Source organism: Platalea leucorodia (assembly GCF_965183815.1).
Source record: "Platalea leucorodia genome assembly, chromosome: 2".
In the NCBI taxonomy this organism is placed as follows: Eukaryota; Metazoa; Chordata; class Aves; order Pelecaniformes; family Threskiornithidae; genus Platalea; species Platalea leucorodia.
This window is the reverse complement of record NC_138824.1, coordinates 4,222,437-4,239,067: the sequence shown is the minus strand read 5'-3', so window position 1 is coordinate 4,239,067 and position 16,631 is coordinate 4,222,437. Positions and strand designations below refer to the sequence as shown.

General features: G+C 46.9%; 1 protein-coding gene across 2 annotated transcripts in view; it reads left to right on the top strand.

The window, feature by feature from the left end:
* Positions 1-11,239, top strand: part of INTS4 (integrator complex subunit 4) — a 36,058-nt gene extending 24,819 nt beyond the window's left edge. For both annotated transcript variants that reach the window (XM_082304391.1, XM_082304390.1), the window contains exons 17-23: positions 1,197-1,277; positions 4,008-4,138; positions 5,122-5,181; positions 8,203-8,362; positions 8,683-8,826; positions 9,578-9,698; positions 11,044-11,239. In XM_082304391.1, the coding sequence (XP_082160517.1) occupies positions 1,197-1,277; positions 4,008-4,138; positions 5,122-5,181; positions 8,203-8,362; positions 8,683-8,826; positions 9,578-9,698; positions 11,044-11,237 (891 nt within the window). In that variant the 3' untranslated portion in view covers positions 11,238-11,239. The remainder of the gene's footprint in view (positions 1-1,196; positions 1,278-4,007; positions 4,139-5,121; positions 5,182-8,202; positions 8,363-8,682; positions 8,827-9,577; positions 9,699-11,043) is intronic.
* Positions 11,240-16,631: the final 5,392 nt, after the last annotated feature.

The window sequence follows — 16,631 nt, the reverse complement described above, 5'->3', positions numbered from 1 at the left end:
TGGCTTTGTTGCCCTTCTCCAGGGTTTGACTGGAGCGAACCAGATGGTTTGTGCACCTGGCACGCGCTCTGTGTATCCGTTGTGTATCTGTTGAGTGCTCTGGTTGGAAGAAGGGGGTAAAAGCTGCATCAGCCATTTGCAGCTCGAGCTGTAGAACAGTCAATACATTTGTGATGCAGGCGAGTCGGTAATGTGGCTGAAATGAAAAGTAACTCCTAAGATCATACAATTAGAAATTCTGATATGGCAGAGAGAACCCGAATGTCAGAGCAGCCCTTTTCCAGTAGATTTCCTTCCAGTTGCTTCTTTCCCCAACAGAAAGAAGCTGTTGGGGGGAAAACAAGTATCTTTGTTTCCCAGCCTCTTGAGGTTCAAAAGCTTCCAGACCTTTAAAGGCTCTACATACCCTGTGATTTTGTGGGTGGTTAACTGGGATTCTGGGGCCAGCCTAGGCGAAGGATGTAGTCTGCATGTTCTTGAGCTTTGGCTACAGCCAGCTTTCTGTTTAGCTGTATCTAAGGGCAGGCAGCTTCAAAAAGGGGGCGATGATATAAATCATCCAGTCAAGCTTTCCTAATTGTTTTAAACATAAATCAAAAAGCAAATAGGGTGTGGTTGGGTGGGAGGTGTTTTGTTTTTAATACAAATATCAGTAGCTGATTTACACTCATTATTCTTAGTAACTCCAGGATCTTTGGTGGGACAGAGACTGTCAACAGGAAAGGTCAGAAATATGACTGTGTAGGTGTGTTCTTGGGGACAGTTGTTATTGTTTCCACTTTTTGCCTGCAGTCTGAGATTGCCCTGATCTTGGTCTCAGGGAGGTGATAAAGCAGTGGGCTACTGTTTTTCTAATAAGCGACTTCATTCTGCATAACGTTCTCCTTAAAAAGTACTGAAGAGTTTGGCTCAGCCAGTCTCTAATTCATCACTTTGTTAATATTATTCTCAACGTCTGTTTTATAGTTGTATAGGTATTTCTGTATATTTATAGAACAATACATATTTTGTAGGCCTTGGTTCCCCATCTTGTATTTAAAAGCACAAAAGAAAACTTTGGCCTGTTTTTTCAACCAACCTGTTGGCGTACAGCCGAGAGCAGGGCATCTTCCCTGCTCCCAAGCCCATCTACCGCAGCGTTATAATGTTTAGACTGAACTGGGTATTTATCATCATTTCATGGTTTTCTTCTGTAGGCCTTGCAGGAGAAGCTGTGGAACGTGGCAGCTCCTCTGTACCTGAAACAGAACGCGTTAGCATCTGCTGCAGCAAAACAGGTGAGGCAGAGGCAGCTGGGTCTGCGTGGAGGGGAGTCCTCAGATACGAGCCCTTCCTTGGCCATGCAGCAATAACACTCTTCTGACCTTCCACTGCCGTAGTCTGTCCAAGTAAATCTTAGTTCCCTGAAGCAGAGTAATTTCTCTCATCTCCAAAAGATGAGTTGTGAGGGAGGGAGGATCTTGGCAACTGTAAAAAGGCAAACATAGCACCTGTCTTCCAGAAGAGCAAGAGAGGAGGTCCACAAAACTGTGGGCTGCTTGGTCTCACCTCATTCCTGGGGAGGGTTATGGACCAACTCCTCTTAAAAAACATTTCTAAACAAGTGAAGGTCAACAAGGTGATTGGGAGCAGCCAAAATGCACTTCCCAAGGGCAAATTGGAGGTACTGGTGGATGAAAAACTGGACATGAGCTGGCAATGTGCGCTTGCAGCCTATAAAGCCAAGCGTCTCCTGGGCTGCATCCCCCGCAGCGTGGGCAGCGGGGCGAGGGAGGGGATTCTGCCCCTCTGCCCCGCTCTGGGGAGACCCCCCTGGAGCCCCGCGTCCAGCTCGGGGGTCCTCAGCACGGGAAGGACATGGAGCTGTGGGAGCGGGGCCAGGGGAGGCCCCAGCGATGGTCCGGGGGTGGCCCAGCTCTGCTGTGAGGCCAGGCTGAGAGCTGGGGGGGTTCAGCCTGGGGAGGAGGAGGCTGCGGGGAGACCTGATTGCGGCCTTGCAGTACCTGAAGGGGACCTACAAGAAAGCTGGAGAGGGACTTTTTACAAGGGCACGTAGTGACAGGACAAGGGGTGATGGCTTTAAACTGCAAGAGGGCAGATTTAGGTTAGATATAAAGAAGAAATTCTTCACTCTGAGGGTGGTGAGGCACTGGCACAGGTTGCCCAGAGAAGCTGTGGATGCCCCATCCCTGGCAGTGTTCAAGGCCAGGCTGGATGGGGCTTGAGCAACCTGGTCTGGTGGAAGGTGCCCCTGCCCATGGCAGGGGGGTTGGACTGGATGAGCTTTAAAGGTCCCTTCCAACCCAAACCATTCTATGAGTCTATGAAACTACACCTGACCAACATCATGGCTCTCTATGATGAGGGGACTGGTGCTGTGGAGGAGGGGAAGGCAGTGGATGCTGTATCCATACAAGAGTGTAGCCATCAGGTCTGGGTAAGTGATCCTTCCCCTCTCTTCAGCTCTGGGGAGATCACATCTGGAGGGCTGTGTTGTGTTGTGTTTTGGCCTCCCCAGTAGAAGGAGGATGCTGACAAGCTGGGGCACGTTCAGCAGAGGGCCACCAGGGTGGTCAGGGGCTGGAGCACATTCCCTGCAAGGAGAGGCTGAGGGAACTGGGCTTGTCCAGCCTGGAGAGGAGAAGGCTTCAGGATGGATTTACTGCCGTCTGTCACTGCCTCATCGTAAGACGTAGGTGAGATGGATCCAGACTGCTCTGGACAGGAGACAATGGGCACAAGTTGGAATATGAGAAATTCTGATTAGATACAAGGGGAAAAAAATTTACTGTAAGGGAGGTTAGATACTGGAAGAGGTTGCCCAGAGAGGCGGGGGGAATCTCCGTCCTTGGAAGCGTTCGCAGCTTGATGTGGCCCTGAGTAACTGGATCTAATTAGACCTGCGCTGAGCAGGGGACCAGGCTAGATGGCCTCCAGAGGTCCCACCCAGCCTGAGTTATTCTGATTCTGTGATGTACGAATGATCTGATCCTGGAAAAACTGAAGCTAAGCACTAAGAAAAGGTAAAGGAGAAAGCAAGCTATTAAATAATCCGGAAACAAATCTAGGGTAAAAGCAAGTACGTGGATCTGCTGGGAAACTATGCTGGCATTTTGAGTCTTCCGTTAATTAAGATGTAATAAGAGGCAGGTACTGCTGTGCATCAAAACCTTCTGTGCTGTTGACAGCTGTCCCCAGGGAGAGTAGAAACAAAAGCCTATCAGCTTTTTAAGTCTTCTCTAATTGCGCTGTCTGTCTTGGGTGCCCTTCGCAGTAGCATGTGAACCCCCTGGGAAGTTTTATCTGTTGTGATTGTGAATGTAGAACGCTTCCCGTCAATGCAAAGTGAGGGAATATTTCCTATTAGATAACTCGCGAGTTCTTGGTTTCTGTACAGTCATACTGAACTCAACTGTATTAATTTGAGCACTTCCCTTGTCTACTTAAGCCCACCTATTTGACAGATTAAGTACAAGTAAAACTGTGCAATGTGCTGTCTAAGCTTTTAACCACGTATCTAAAATAACCCAGAATGATACTTATCTTGTGAGAGTTCCCATCTTCAGCTGCAGTACGTGAAACGTTGTTGAATGTAAAGTTGTTTCCAAGAGAACTTTGTCAAATACAGCTCCAAAAATGTAAACCTGAGCAGGACCACTGCGGTTGCTCTGTTGTGCTGCTGATGTTTTATATTCCAGAGTGGCCAGCGGGAGTCGGTGAGCATTTTACCCCTAGAAATCTAAAATGCAATGTCAAAAGAGAGACTGCCAGTGGAGAGAGTGCTTGATTTCAGGCCAAGTTTCATGAATTGTTTCTTTAATATAGCCAAGATAACCTTTTAGTATTAGGTGCCACTTCACGCCGTGAAGGATTTCACCAAAAGAATGAGACTTGTGGACTAATGTGTTCCTCAGTATGAGGAAAGATATCAGAATCTTGTGATCCTGCTTGTGCAAGAGTTTAATGGAGTCTGATGGTTTGTAACCCCTGTGGTGTCTGTCTGACAGATCTTGGAAGAAACGTATAAAATGGAGTTCATGTACAGCGGCGTGGAAAGCAGACAAGTGGTCATTATTCACCACATGAGACTGCAGGCGAAGGCGTTGCAGCTTATAGTGACTGCGCGTACCACTAGAGGGTAAGGATGACCTGGTAAAAGGACCTTCTGAGGGTTAACTGTAAGCTTAAGTTTCCTCAAGCTTTGTTTAAAAAACCAGCAAGGATAAATTAGACACATAAATCATCGCGGCATGCCAATAACCATTTGCTAAACTACTTCAGCATGAAGAGCCTTCTTTTGCCTTTGGTGTAGCTGTAGAGTGGCACAATACTAAATTAGATGACAAAATTATTAGGAAGACGTGTTCAGGGGGTTGAGTTTTCTCAGCTATGAACGTATCAATAGGTTAAAAACGTAGAGTGTGTCTTAGAGTTGATGGGACCTATTTAAATGAGAAAAAGTCATGTATCAAAATGCATTCATCGTGTTTGCTTCATTAAGTATTAGTTGCTGAGTTTTTGGCATCAAAAAAGAATTGTCTTTTTGACTGATCTGCAGCTAATGTTTGTGTGACTCAGACACAAAATGCTCGTGTTTATGCAAGGCTGAGGTAAGAGGAGAGGCTCTGTGTGGTTCGTTTTGGCTGCTGAGGGCAATGAAGTTACACATGGGTTTGGATGGCTGTAGAATTAGAACTCCATTTGGTGGAATTAGAGCAAAGTGGTTAATGTCCTAATTTGTTTACTTTTGTTTCGAGTCTGTTGCCATCAATTTACTGTGTTGCCGTAGAGGTCCATAATATATTTGCCTTTTAACCTCTTGTTTTATAGGTAGAAAGTTCTAACAGTGGCTTTGGGAACTTCATTAGTGCCTTACGCAAATGATTTTTTTTGTGGGAGGGGTATATGGATGTGGGGAGGGAGACGGCAATTAATTTTTATTTTATTTATTTAAATTTTATTTTTTTTTCTCTTGTGGGGAACACCTTTCTGGCCTCAAAATTGTAAGATCTTGTAGTTTTTAGGAGCTTGAATTGGATTCCAAAACACCTAAATGCTTATAGCCACAGAGCCAGTTTTCTTTATTTAAAACGAAGATAACGAATGTTATCTTCATTACAGAGTGGAACCCCTTTTTGGGATGTGTGAAAAATTCCTACAAGAAGTGGATTCCTTTCAGAGGTGAGAATCTCCATTGCTGCTTCACTCTGTTAGAAAGTCTCCCCGCTGTTGTCATCAGGGAATAGTCTGTTTTTCATCTCTTCACATCTCCCTTCCCCTGTTGCTGTCCTACATCGGGGACTGCTGTCATGAGATAATGATAAAGCAAGTAGTAAACTCGCTTCTAAATGTGGGATCAATGGAAGAGCGTTCCTGGGCTAAGACAAAAAAGGGAATTTCCCTTTTCTTTATCACAAATTTCGAGAATGTAAATGAGAGAGTGAATGAACCGTCTCCATGCTCAAGGTGGGAGTCATCTCGCCCAGGTGTTGACATCTGCTTTGTGAGACCACTGCTTATGAAGCAGTCGCCCAGCTCTCCTCTCACTGGAGAGGTGTTTCTTTCCCCTTATTCTAATCTAGATGTCTAAAACAGGTCAGATTAAAGATGCCCAGTTTTTTTCCATCGGCTCAGAAGGGAATTGGATAGCTAGCCCGGAGACATGGGTATCCGGAGTTGGCTGAGCAGAATTCCATCTCTAGTTCCGATTAAATTCCCGTTTATTCGTGGTCCATATGCTTGGCAGTTGTGGCTGGTTAAGTGATGAGAAAAGGGAGCCAAATCTACCCATTCCCTACTGTTTAGCTTATTTGGTAGCTAATGACTAGAACTCTTCATTTGCTTTGTCTCTTTTCTTTGCACTGAGTCTCAGGATCAGCAAAACTCATCACTTTTTCTCAGGAACGTAACTCCTACAGACAGTGATGACTTCCACCAAAGGGAATCCGGATGCTGGTAGATCTTGTCCGTTAGCTGTAGGGTGACCTGTGGATGCTGGGACGTGTAAAATCCTCACGTCTAGCTTGTGCAGCCTCAGCGTGCCGGATTTTAGCTGCATCCCGTGACAGAGCAGTTGAAATTTGCTGTCTGTGTAGTGGCACTCATAGGAACACCAGGATGTGTATTCCTGCATCTCCCTCTTACCATGTGCAGAGGAGGGTGTGATTTTTCTCCACTCTTGCCCAGCTGGTGGTCGAGGCTTCTGTTTCTGGATTATGAGCTCCTGTAGAGCACCACCAGGATCCTGAAAAAAATCTTACTTCTAGGGCTTTAGGACCTGAAGCTGTTTTGGGCATGTCTGGTACTCCTGTCCAGGCTTCACAGACTCACCTGTAAGATACAGCACAACACTGGACTTCATAGAATCATAGAATTGTTAAGGTTGGAAAAGACCCTTAAGATCACTGAGTCCAACCCTTAACCCAGCACTGCCAAGGCCACCACTCAACCATGGCCCCAAGCACCACATCTCCCCGGCTTTTAAATCCCTCCAGGGATGGGGACTCAGCCCCTGCCCTGGGCAGCCTGGGCCAGGCCCTGACAGCCCTTTGGGGGAAGAAGTTTTTCCCCATACCCAACCCAACCCTGCCCTGGCGCAGCTTGAGGCCGTTCCCTCTCGTCCCATCGCTTGTTCCTGGGGAGCAGAGACCGACCCCCCCGGCTCCAGCCTCCTTTCAGGCCGTTGCAGAGAGCGAGGAGGGCTCCCCTCAGCCTCCTCTTCTCCAGGCTGAGCCCCCCCAGCTCCCCCAGCCGCTCCTCCCCAGCCTTGTGCTCCAGCCCCTGCCCCAGCCTCGCTGCCCTGCTCTGGCCACGCTCCAGCCCCTCCAGGGCCGCCTTGGGGTGCGGGGCCCAGCGCTGAGCACAGCATTCGAGGGGCACCATCACCTCCCTGCTCCTGCTGGCCACACCGGTCCTGACACAAGCCAGGGTGCCACTGGCCCTCTTGGCCACCTGGGCACCCTGCTGGCTCATGTCCAGCGGCTGTCGACCAGCACCCCCAGGCCCTTTCCCGCCGGGCAGCTCCCAGCCGCTCCTCCCCACGCCTGCAGCGGTGCCTGGGGTTGTTGTGACCCAGCCCTGAGCCTTGTTGGACCTCGCACAGTTTCTCATACAGCGGGGAGGAGAGCCCGTTGTTCAAGAGGCCGTTCACCTACAGAAATAGTGCATTTTTTTCACCAAATTGCACGAGTGTTTACTAGACTTACAAAACTGCTAAACACAGCAGGAATGTCACTGATAATAACAGCTAAGCCACCAAGGGCTCAGTCTAACGAAGCATCTTCTGCATGCAGGGATGTAGGGTAGTAGCCTGATTCTACTTCTATATAAAGAACAAGAAACACCAAATGCTGTTCTTGTGAGAGGCTGATGTCCCAAGCTATTAAATTGATTCTGTTCTCTGTTCTTGACCTCTAGAACTAGCTTTTTTCCCCCCTGCTACTGGTTGTAGTTTACTATTAAAATTTCACTCCTCAGCTGTACTAAGTAATACTCTCATAAATATTGGTAGAGAAAAACCGTTTGGGAAACTTTGCTGCAGCAGCAGGTCAGACAACTCACATATTGGGTGCGTGGACGTGTTAGATCCTGTAATGAGTCAGCTGTTGAGTTAGCCAGATGAAAGTGCACAGCATAAAGAATTAGGCAGATGCGTGTCTTCCCCGAGAAGTACCAGTTTCAAAAGTTTGCAAGGCAACTGCAGTAGGAACGGCTCTTCCATCCAGCTGCGTTTCTTTGTTGAGACATCGAGATTGAATGCAGAGCACTGGAATTGCCCGTAGTCTCATCTAATTAGCGCTCTTACTATCTAAACAGCATTGCAGCTGCACATGCAATCTGAGTAGCCAAATCCCTCCAGTATCTGCTACTCATCAATGTGTTGTTGATGGGCACCTCGACATTTCTAGCTCCTTTTTTGGGAATCTAGATTCCTTTGCCTGCTAGGCTATGTGTTGATGAAGGACAAAAGAAGCGAGTCCTCTGTAGCCCTTGATGTTGTCAGTTTGAGCACAAGGTGCGGTCCCAACATAAGCAGCCAAAATCATCGTTATCTTGTGTATGAGATGTGCATCAGAAGAGGAATCTACATATCTAATTCTGTCATTATAACTAAATATAAGGATTAAGTAGCTTGGCTGAAAATCACAATACTGTTGAAAATATTGAAAAAAGTGTTCGATTTTTAATTTATTCTTAACACAGATGTTTCATCTCTGAGCTCCCACATATGCAAGGCAGTTTTGTAGATAAATTGCTGGACTTAATGCCCAGACTCGTGACATCCAAGCCTTCAGAAGTGGTCAAGATTCTTCAGACAACACTGCGGCAAAGTACCTTCCTCCACCTTCCTCTTCCAGAGCAGGTCAGTTCAGCACAGAGAATTAAAATGCAATAATCTTGCAGAATGTCTCGGCATTTGACGAGTTCCTAATATACCGTGAAGCTTTTATGATTCAGGTTTTTGGTCAGTCCCAAGTGTTATTTCTTCAAAAGCCGCCTTCTTCTTACCTAGCATCCTCAGGACTACTGCTAAAAATATAGAAGACTTAATAATTCCTGGCAGTATTTAAAAGAATCCAAAGTTTATGCACAATTTCTCCATTAAGAACAGTAACGATGGTCTTTTTTTCTTTCCTCCTTCTCCCTCCGCCTTATTTTTGCCAACTGATTTGCCTCTAATAGCTCCATAAAGCTACTGCAAATATCATTGAGCCTACCGGTGAATCTGATAATCCTCTGAGGTTTACATCGGGGCTGGTAGTGGCACTGGATGTTGATGCAACTCTGGAACACGTGCAGGATCCCCAGGGAACCGTTAAAGTTCAGGTAAGCAGTACATAAGTACAAACAAGGTTGTATCTTAGGGGGAGTTTGCTTCAGGATGTCAGTACTGCTAAATCGCAAATAATTGTACGCCTTATTAGTAACAGTGTTGGATTTCTGGTTTAGCCACACATTCAGAAACTGGCTTGCGTGTAGTGCGCCGAGTTGACTTGTGTACAGTTCCTGAGAGTTCGCTTTGAGCACTTCGATGCCGTTCTGTGCTCCACGCGCGCTACCCTCTGCTTTCACGTGCTCTGGGCACGTTGCGGACACGAGCACCAGTAAATGCTGGTGAAGTCCAGCTTGTGTAGTGGGAGCAGGAGGAGCAAAAGAAGCTGTCCTGAACGGTGCAGAAATATGCAAGCTTGTGGCTCTCTCTCTTTCCGATTTAACTTTCTTCCTGCTGCTGAATCACTAGTTTTAAATGCAGGTAAAGAGGTAGGTGTGGCACGATGCCAAGTAAAATACGCAAGTTCACTGCTAACAAAGCAATGAAAACCTCTGTTTACCATGCAGAGAAAGAAGCTGATGTCAATGTATTCTTTTTCCACCTGTGCTGTGGGTCTGAACGGCCAGTGTGTGGCCATTAAATCCAGGGCAACTGGACTCCTGGCTCCAAGATAAAGCGCACACCTTCCTGCCTGCCGAACTCAAGCAGAAAACACCACAATAACACACGCTGTGCAAATCCCCAGTCCAGTTGTCATTCAGTTGTTTCCTTTTTTTTTTTTTTTTTTTAATTTTGCTCCTATAGGTATTGTATCCAGATGGACAAGCACAGCTAATCCATCCCAAACCAGCTGACTTTCGAAATCCTGGTCCCGGAAGGCACAGGCTGATAACGCAGGTTTACCTCTCGCACACAGCCTGGACAGGTAACGTTAACGATACAAGTTCATGTGATCGTGTTGCGGCGCTTTTCTACGATAAGAGCGTGTCTTGCTTGATCCCAGTCTCCTGCACCTCAGACGTACAGGCCCACAGTCTTGGGGGCTTTGAGGAGTCTCCAGCTGTCGTTGATGTTGCTCAGATTCCTGTTCCGGCAGCCTTGGAGCAGTTACGTCTCCCTGGTTGACGCGGCGCTACTGCTCCGTAGGTGACTGGAGGGGCTGCTGTATTGCACCGTTCAGCAATAGCTAAAACATTCCTGGGTTACCAACACCGTTTTAGTCACAAATCCAAAACTTAGCACCGTACGAGCTACTATGAAGGAAAATTAACTTTCTCCCAGCCAAACCCAGTAGAAGTCCATATGGAAAACCTAAAGGAATCATGTTTTTCAGTCTAGAAAGGAAAATTTTGATGGGGGTGTAGTCCAGCGTGCTGCTCAGTCATGCTGTGTAGCCTGAAAGTCCATTTTTGTTATGACCACTGGGAGAACAAAGTGAAATCATCTTATGGGCAGTATTGGGAATATCAGTCTGGCTGCTGAGATGGTAAAAGAGGGGAAAGGGCTGTCTTGCAGTGTAAAAACCTCCAACAGAAGAGAATCTTGAAGTGATCTCCTATGCTGTGAGGCTTATCAGACATGGAGTCATAGAATCGTTAAGGTTGGAAAGGACCCTTAAGATCATCGAGTCCAACCGTTAACCCAGCACTGCCAAGGTCACCACTCAACCATGTCCCCAGGCACCACATCTCCCCGGCTTTTAAATCCCTCCAGGGACGGGGACTCAGCCCCTGCCCTGGGCAGCCTGGGCCAGGCCCTGACAGCCCTTTGGGGGAAGAAGTTTTTCCCCATACCCAACCCAAACCTGCCCTGGCGCAGCTTGAGGCCGTTCCCTCTCGTCCCATCGCTTGTTCCTGGGGAGCAGAGACCGACCCCCCCGGCTCCAGCCTCCTTTCAGGCCGTTGTAGACATCATCTGGATTTACTTGATCCTGCCGTAAAAATATAGGTAGCAAAACCTGCTAGTTCTATGGTCTTGTATGATTTTATTATTATTTGGTTGGAATAACTTTTAACAGTTACTTTTGAAGTTGCTATCTGTCAGTTCATCACGAGATTCTCTTTTTAAGCGATGACAGAGGGGCGGGGGACAGTGCTTGGTTCTCAATGTAACGACCAAGTTGTATTTTCAAACACCAGACTGGATCCTGGTCAGCCCAGAATGGCTCTGTGCCTCACCCAGCACACGGGAGAGAAAATTGCGTTCAGTATTGGCTGTTCTCTGTGTGATAACAGTCACGTTTGGGTTGTTCTGGTTTTTTTTCTCTGCAGAGCCATGTCAGATTGAAGTGCGGTTGCTGCTGGCCTACAATTCCAACAGGAGCAAGGCATCTGCTAAAATTCCTAAATCTACCTGGAGCGAGAGCTTGGAGGCTCTCCCGCAATCCGAGAACGGCATAGAGGGGACCATACCCTTCAGCAAACCTGTCAAAGTTTATATAATGCCCAAACCTGCCAGACGGTGAAGTCTATCGCTAAAAGAAATATATTTATGGGATTGCTGGGTTACATGAAAACTACTGTGTTCCAAGATAGTGAACCAAACGAACAGTTTCATACTCACGTAAAAAAAAAAAGATAGAAATTAAGCTGCTGAAGAACAACTGGTCTCCTCTGCCAAGAAGCAGCCAGAGCAACAGAGGAGTTATTCAGCTTGTTGAGAGTAGTTCCAAGAAAATGCCGGTGTTTCTATATTGCATCAAGAAAATCAAGACAGTTCTCAGCATTCCAGTAGCGTTTCATTGGGCTGTGTCTTCTGTTTTCACTGATCAAATGTTTCTCTTCAAGGCCTGTAGGTTTTCTGCTATGTATTTACTGAGGTATTTACTATGTAAATGCTTAGGCACACCAATCCATGTTATTTTTACAGTACTCTGAAATGAAGCTAAGGGGTTTGGGGTTTTCTGTGTGGGGTTTTTGGGGGTTTTGTCTTTTTTTTTAATGTCTAAAACTTGTATTTGTGCATTGGTACCTAAATTCTTAGTTTAAAAAAAAAAAAAATCTAAAGTGCTATTGTTCTTGTGTAGGAACTGCATCTCAAAGTGCCATTGCCAATTGCGTAGGCTAAATCCCGAGCTATTTTACATCCTCTCCAGCTGTGCCGACGGCCTGGCGAGGGCACAGGTTGCTCAGGCTCTGGTGCGGAGGGAGGCGGAACCTGTTGGTGCAAGCAGCAGAACTTCAGTGAGCAGGACGTGGAGTTTAACTGAGTTATAGCAACAAAACAGTATGTTACTTTTTTTGGCTTTTTACGTAAAATGGAGCAAAATGTATTCACCTCTTAATTGTAATCCAAGTCTCTTGCGCATTTGTATGCCTTTAGGAACGATGCGATTAAATACCACGGGTTGAAAAACTACTAACCCCATCCCACTAAGTTTTACAGCATGTTCCTGCGTGGTGATCTTGGCCTGAACCGATCTTACCGAGACGAGAAGATCTGTTCGGTTTTTCAATTCAGCAGCAGTTCTGGCAGTCAAAAGTCTTTCCGATCGGCTGAAGTAGCCGACCACGCTCTCAGTTACGCAGCAGTCGGGCAGCTTGGCGGTGTTCCCCGCAGCGGGTGAGCTGGGAGGACGGAGGGATCTGGCTACGAACGTGATCCTTCCGGCATTCCTGTCGGAAAGCGTGTCTGTGCAAGGCTTCAGCGGGCTGAGGAGCCTCCTAGGATTCGTAGCAATCCCTCGGTAGGGTTTTCTAGGAGCACTTAATGTGTGAAACTTTATAGTGCGGCAGGCAAATGTTACCTGTGTTCATAAATCAATGGTTAAAAAGAAAAAAGTAAACAAAGCAGTGAAAAAATGCTTTCCAGTTGTACAGAGATTAATGTAAATAACAACCCCTCATGTGCTTTCCTACAATAAAATCGGAGAACTCATGCTGATGTGTTTCCTCTTTATTATACGAAGGAACATGGCAGGCCCGCACGGTCTGAGCTAATAAGAGATTACTGCAAGTTTTTTCTGATTTTCGTTTCAATTTTTTAGCGCTGACGTGTTGTGGTCCAAAGACTCATAGCCATAAAACTACTCAGCTGCTTTAGGTATTCTGGAATTAAATATCCTTTCTTACTGCTACTGCTCTTACAAACTGGGTTTTGGTATTTCACCTTCAGGGCAGCGCTTTGAAAACCTCCTGCGCCTGTAACAGCTGAGTTGTTACCATCTGGCTTCTCTTGGCATCCTCAGTTCAGCTCCCAGCGGACAGGGCTCGATGCGCGTCCTTACGAAGCTGTGACCGGGCAGGTACTTGATGAGTTGAGCTACCTCATGACGTATTTTTTTTTTCCCCTCTCTCCATTTTACACTTCACTGGTACTTCTCCAGTTCATCATCCCAATAAAGACTTCTAATATAAATGGTGTCCACGCGCTCCGGGCCACGACTGATGCTCTGGTCAGAGCGGAGCCCGGGGGCTGCCTGTTCGGGCCTGAGCGCCGCCCTTTGCTGTCGGCGCCGCGCAGTAGGGATGGGCAGCGCAGCGAAGCTCTCGTGCTCCTCCCGCGCCTGCAGATCAGCCCTCCGGGTCGCGGTGGTAACCCGCTGGCTGGCGTGAAGTCCGCCTTTCCTCACGGTGCTTTGGCTGCTCGGTGGTGATCCCTGTTTGAGTTACGATTTATCATTTGTTCCCAGGCCACAGATGACCAAACAGCTACTCCCCTCAGACTTTTTTTTTTTTTCTTTTTCATTTTCAATATCAAAATCTTGGCATCTTTCCCTCTCTTTTGGAGCACTGGAACAAATGACTATTTTGCTTCCCTCATGCTGTGCTTGAGCTCCTTTCGTAGAACATACTAGGCAAAGATCCCTCACCTTCTGCATTACCACCAACTGAGAATCAAATACTGAAGGGCTGCAGAGAAGTTCTTCACCTGGAATTTCGGACACCTAAAACCACTTGAAAATTTAAGACTGCGACGACTGTTTCCAGTCTCCTAATGAGAGCATTCTGTAGTTGGCTTCTCTTCTTGATATCGTCCTGTAGTTTTTTCTCTGATTCCTGGTTTCAATCATGGAAGAAATCATAGGATCTCCTTTTCTTCTTAGGTTTCATCTGTTCAAGCAGGTGACTAATTCATCTCTTTAGCTGAACTGAAAGAAAAGTGTTCTGTAACAGTGATCTTAAAATTCAATGTCAAATGCTGTTTCCTTAATTCTGTGCTGTTTCCAAGGTTCAAGTTTACCTTTGATTTCCCTGCTACGTGGGTAAGCAGACCAGTAACATAGAATCACAGAATGCTTTGGGGTGGAAGGGACCTTTAAAGCCCACCCAGTCCATCCCCCTGCCATAGGCAGGGACATCTTCAACCAGATCAGGGTGCTCACAGCCCCGTCCAGCCTGGCCTTGGATGTTTCCAGGGATGGGGCATATCTCCAATTTATTTTAGCCTATTTTCTCTTTTAAATGCATTTTTCACACCATGTTCCAACATACGGGAAGTCTCACGTTTGTATAAAAGGTAAGTATTCCAAGATTTTGTTGTAGTTGTATAAATCTAGATGTTGACTTTTGCCCTCCCACCCCCAGGTCTGAGGCATTTATGCTTTTCTGCTCTCAAAAATACCGGAGTTCATGCTCTCCATGGAGCTCCAGGACTTTGCGTCATCTCAGAAGCACCGGTTGTCCTTTCATTTTGGCTGTGTTGGGCGTCTGCACTGCAGTAGCCTAAAAGATTGATCTTAGCGTGACAAGAAAAACAAAGGGCTATTCTCGTGCACAAAGATAATTTGCACCTTTCATCTCCGTTGAAGAGGGAACAGAGGCCTTCAGCTCGCAATTGCCCAGGTAGGGGGAGATTCTGTTCTCTCAGATGTTTGCAAGCTAAAAATTAGCGATGTTCCAACACCCCTCACCTCTGCTTTTTACCTCCTAGTTAGAGGGAAGAGGGTCGAGAATCTGGCAGCGAGAGGAAAAGGCTGCAAGGGGTGTAGCTTAGTGGTTTGAAAAACGTGTTGTCGTGTTTACCGTTAACTCTTCAGATTTAATTCTGCACGGCATCTGCGTGTGGGGGAAGCCTAGCTCTGAGTGCTGTTAATGTGAAATTCAGAATCAGATCGCTGAAGTCCGTTGCAATCCATTAGGCCAATTCTTCGAACTCTGGAAGTAAATAATGCAATTATCGAGTCATGAACGCTTAGAACAATGCATAAATATATTTGGAACGAAGTTGAAGATTATGAGATATTAACTCAAACCTGGTGTGGCTTTCACGTAGCTGATTTTAAAAAGTACAGCAAAACTAAGTGGGTGGGTACAGTCACTGCAAAAAGTACAAAGGAGGAAGACGAAAGAACAGGGCACGCGTTTAAATCAGGACCATACGACGTCGTCTTGGGTTCCAGCTCACGGAGATGGGTTTCCTCTGGATTCCCCTCTTGCTTGTCTGAGTTCTCAAATTTCTTGACCAAGTCAGAGACACAATCACTATTTTCATCTTATTTCACTCCCATCTTCCAGTTTATTCTTAGTAGCAGGCACCAGGAATGCGGGAGCAGGCTGTCTTTTTACCGTACGATTTTCTAACGCAGTACCAGTGGGACCTCATGGTATTTGAAGGCTCATAGATGCGAGGTTTTGCACAAACGCTGCCCCGTGTCCCTTAAAAATGCTGGTCGTGTTGCGTTCGGTGTGTCTGCGAGCCTTCTTTGCGGCCTGTTTCTCCCGGCTGCCAGCTCGCCCGTGCTGCTGCACAAAGATAAGGGCTGGGGACGGACCCGCTCGCTCGGTGGCGGAGCAGCTGGGGTGGAATCTGCCTGGCAGCCAGCCCGGCCGCGGCTCCGCTTTAATGAGAGCGTCAGGGTGGGAGTTCGCTGCCTACTGGGAGATCGCTTTCCTGGTGGGAGGCAGAGAAGCCGCGTACGTGAGGAATCCTGCCCTATAAAAGTGCATTCCCATGATTCGGGCGACGAGCCCGTAATTTTAACAAATAATTTATGGCTCTGGCTGAAAGCAGCGATTTAATAAAGACACCGGTTTTGAGCTCTGGTTGAATTTTTTGATGAATCAGTCCCAGCTGTTTCTACCACGTAGCCAAGGGATTTCAGGCACCAAGAAGGAAACTGGGCTTTCGGTGACTGGAGCAGCCCAAGTGGAGCAGCCGCTTTTGTGGGAAGTGACAAAGCTGACTCGGGAAGCTGCGACCAGAGCAGTAACAGAAGACAGGGATGGAAAAGACTTGCCACAGATTATCTCCTCGTTGACACCGAAATTTTACGCTGATGGTAGCAGAACTTAGCAGTTAACCTTTAAAAAGGGAAATGGGTTTCTCTGCAGGCTGCAGCTCCCCGTTTTAGAAGTGGAATCTTCTGTATCCTACCGCTTGCCAAATGCAAGGAACAATTAAGAGGCTGCAGCCCAAAGCCGTGCAGGGCGCACCTCTAGAAGTCACCTGGCAAGGCTGCCCAACGGGCTTTTTTTTGGGGAGGACAAAACACGTAGCACCAGTGTGAGGAGCCCACGGGATTTTTCTCAAATGCAGAACCTGGGCTGAGCAGTTTTGTTGAAGGTGGCTTCATCGTTAATGTGCCACATTAATACGAAAATATTAAAAAAAAAAGGAAAAAAAACCCTGGAGGTGAAAGATGAGGTGTTTGCTCAGCATAACGTGCATACTGCAGTACTTAAAAAAACTGGAATTGGCCTCTCAGTAAAAGCCTTACAAAGCTTCTTCCTATTTAAGTCTGCCTTAAGGCCCAAAAGCTCATGAAATAATGCAAATATACGACCGTGATCAAGAGACTGAAACCACCTCCGCTGCAAGATAACGATATTTAATGCGAAAAGTCTTCTCACGCTGCGGCTTGGCAGGAACTGGTTCTACTGGCATTCCCCTGGGAGGGCGGCAGTCTTCTGGGTCAGCG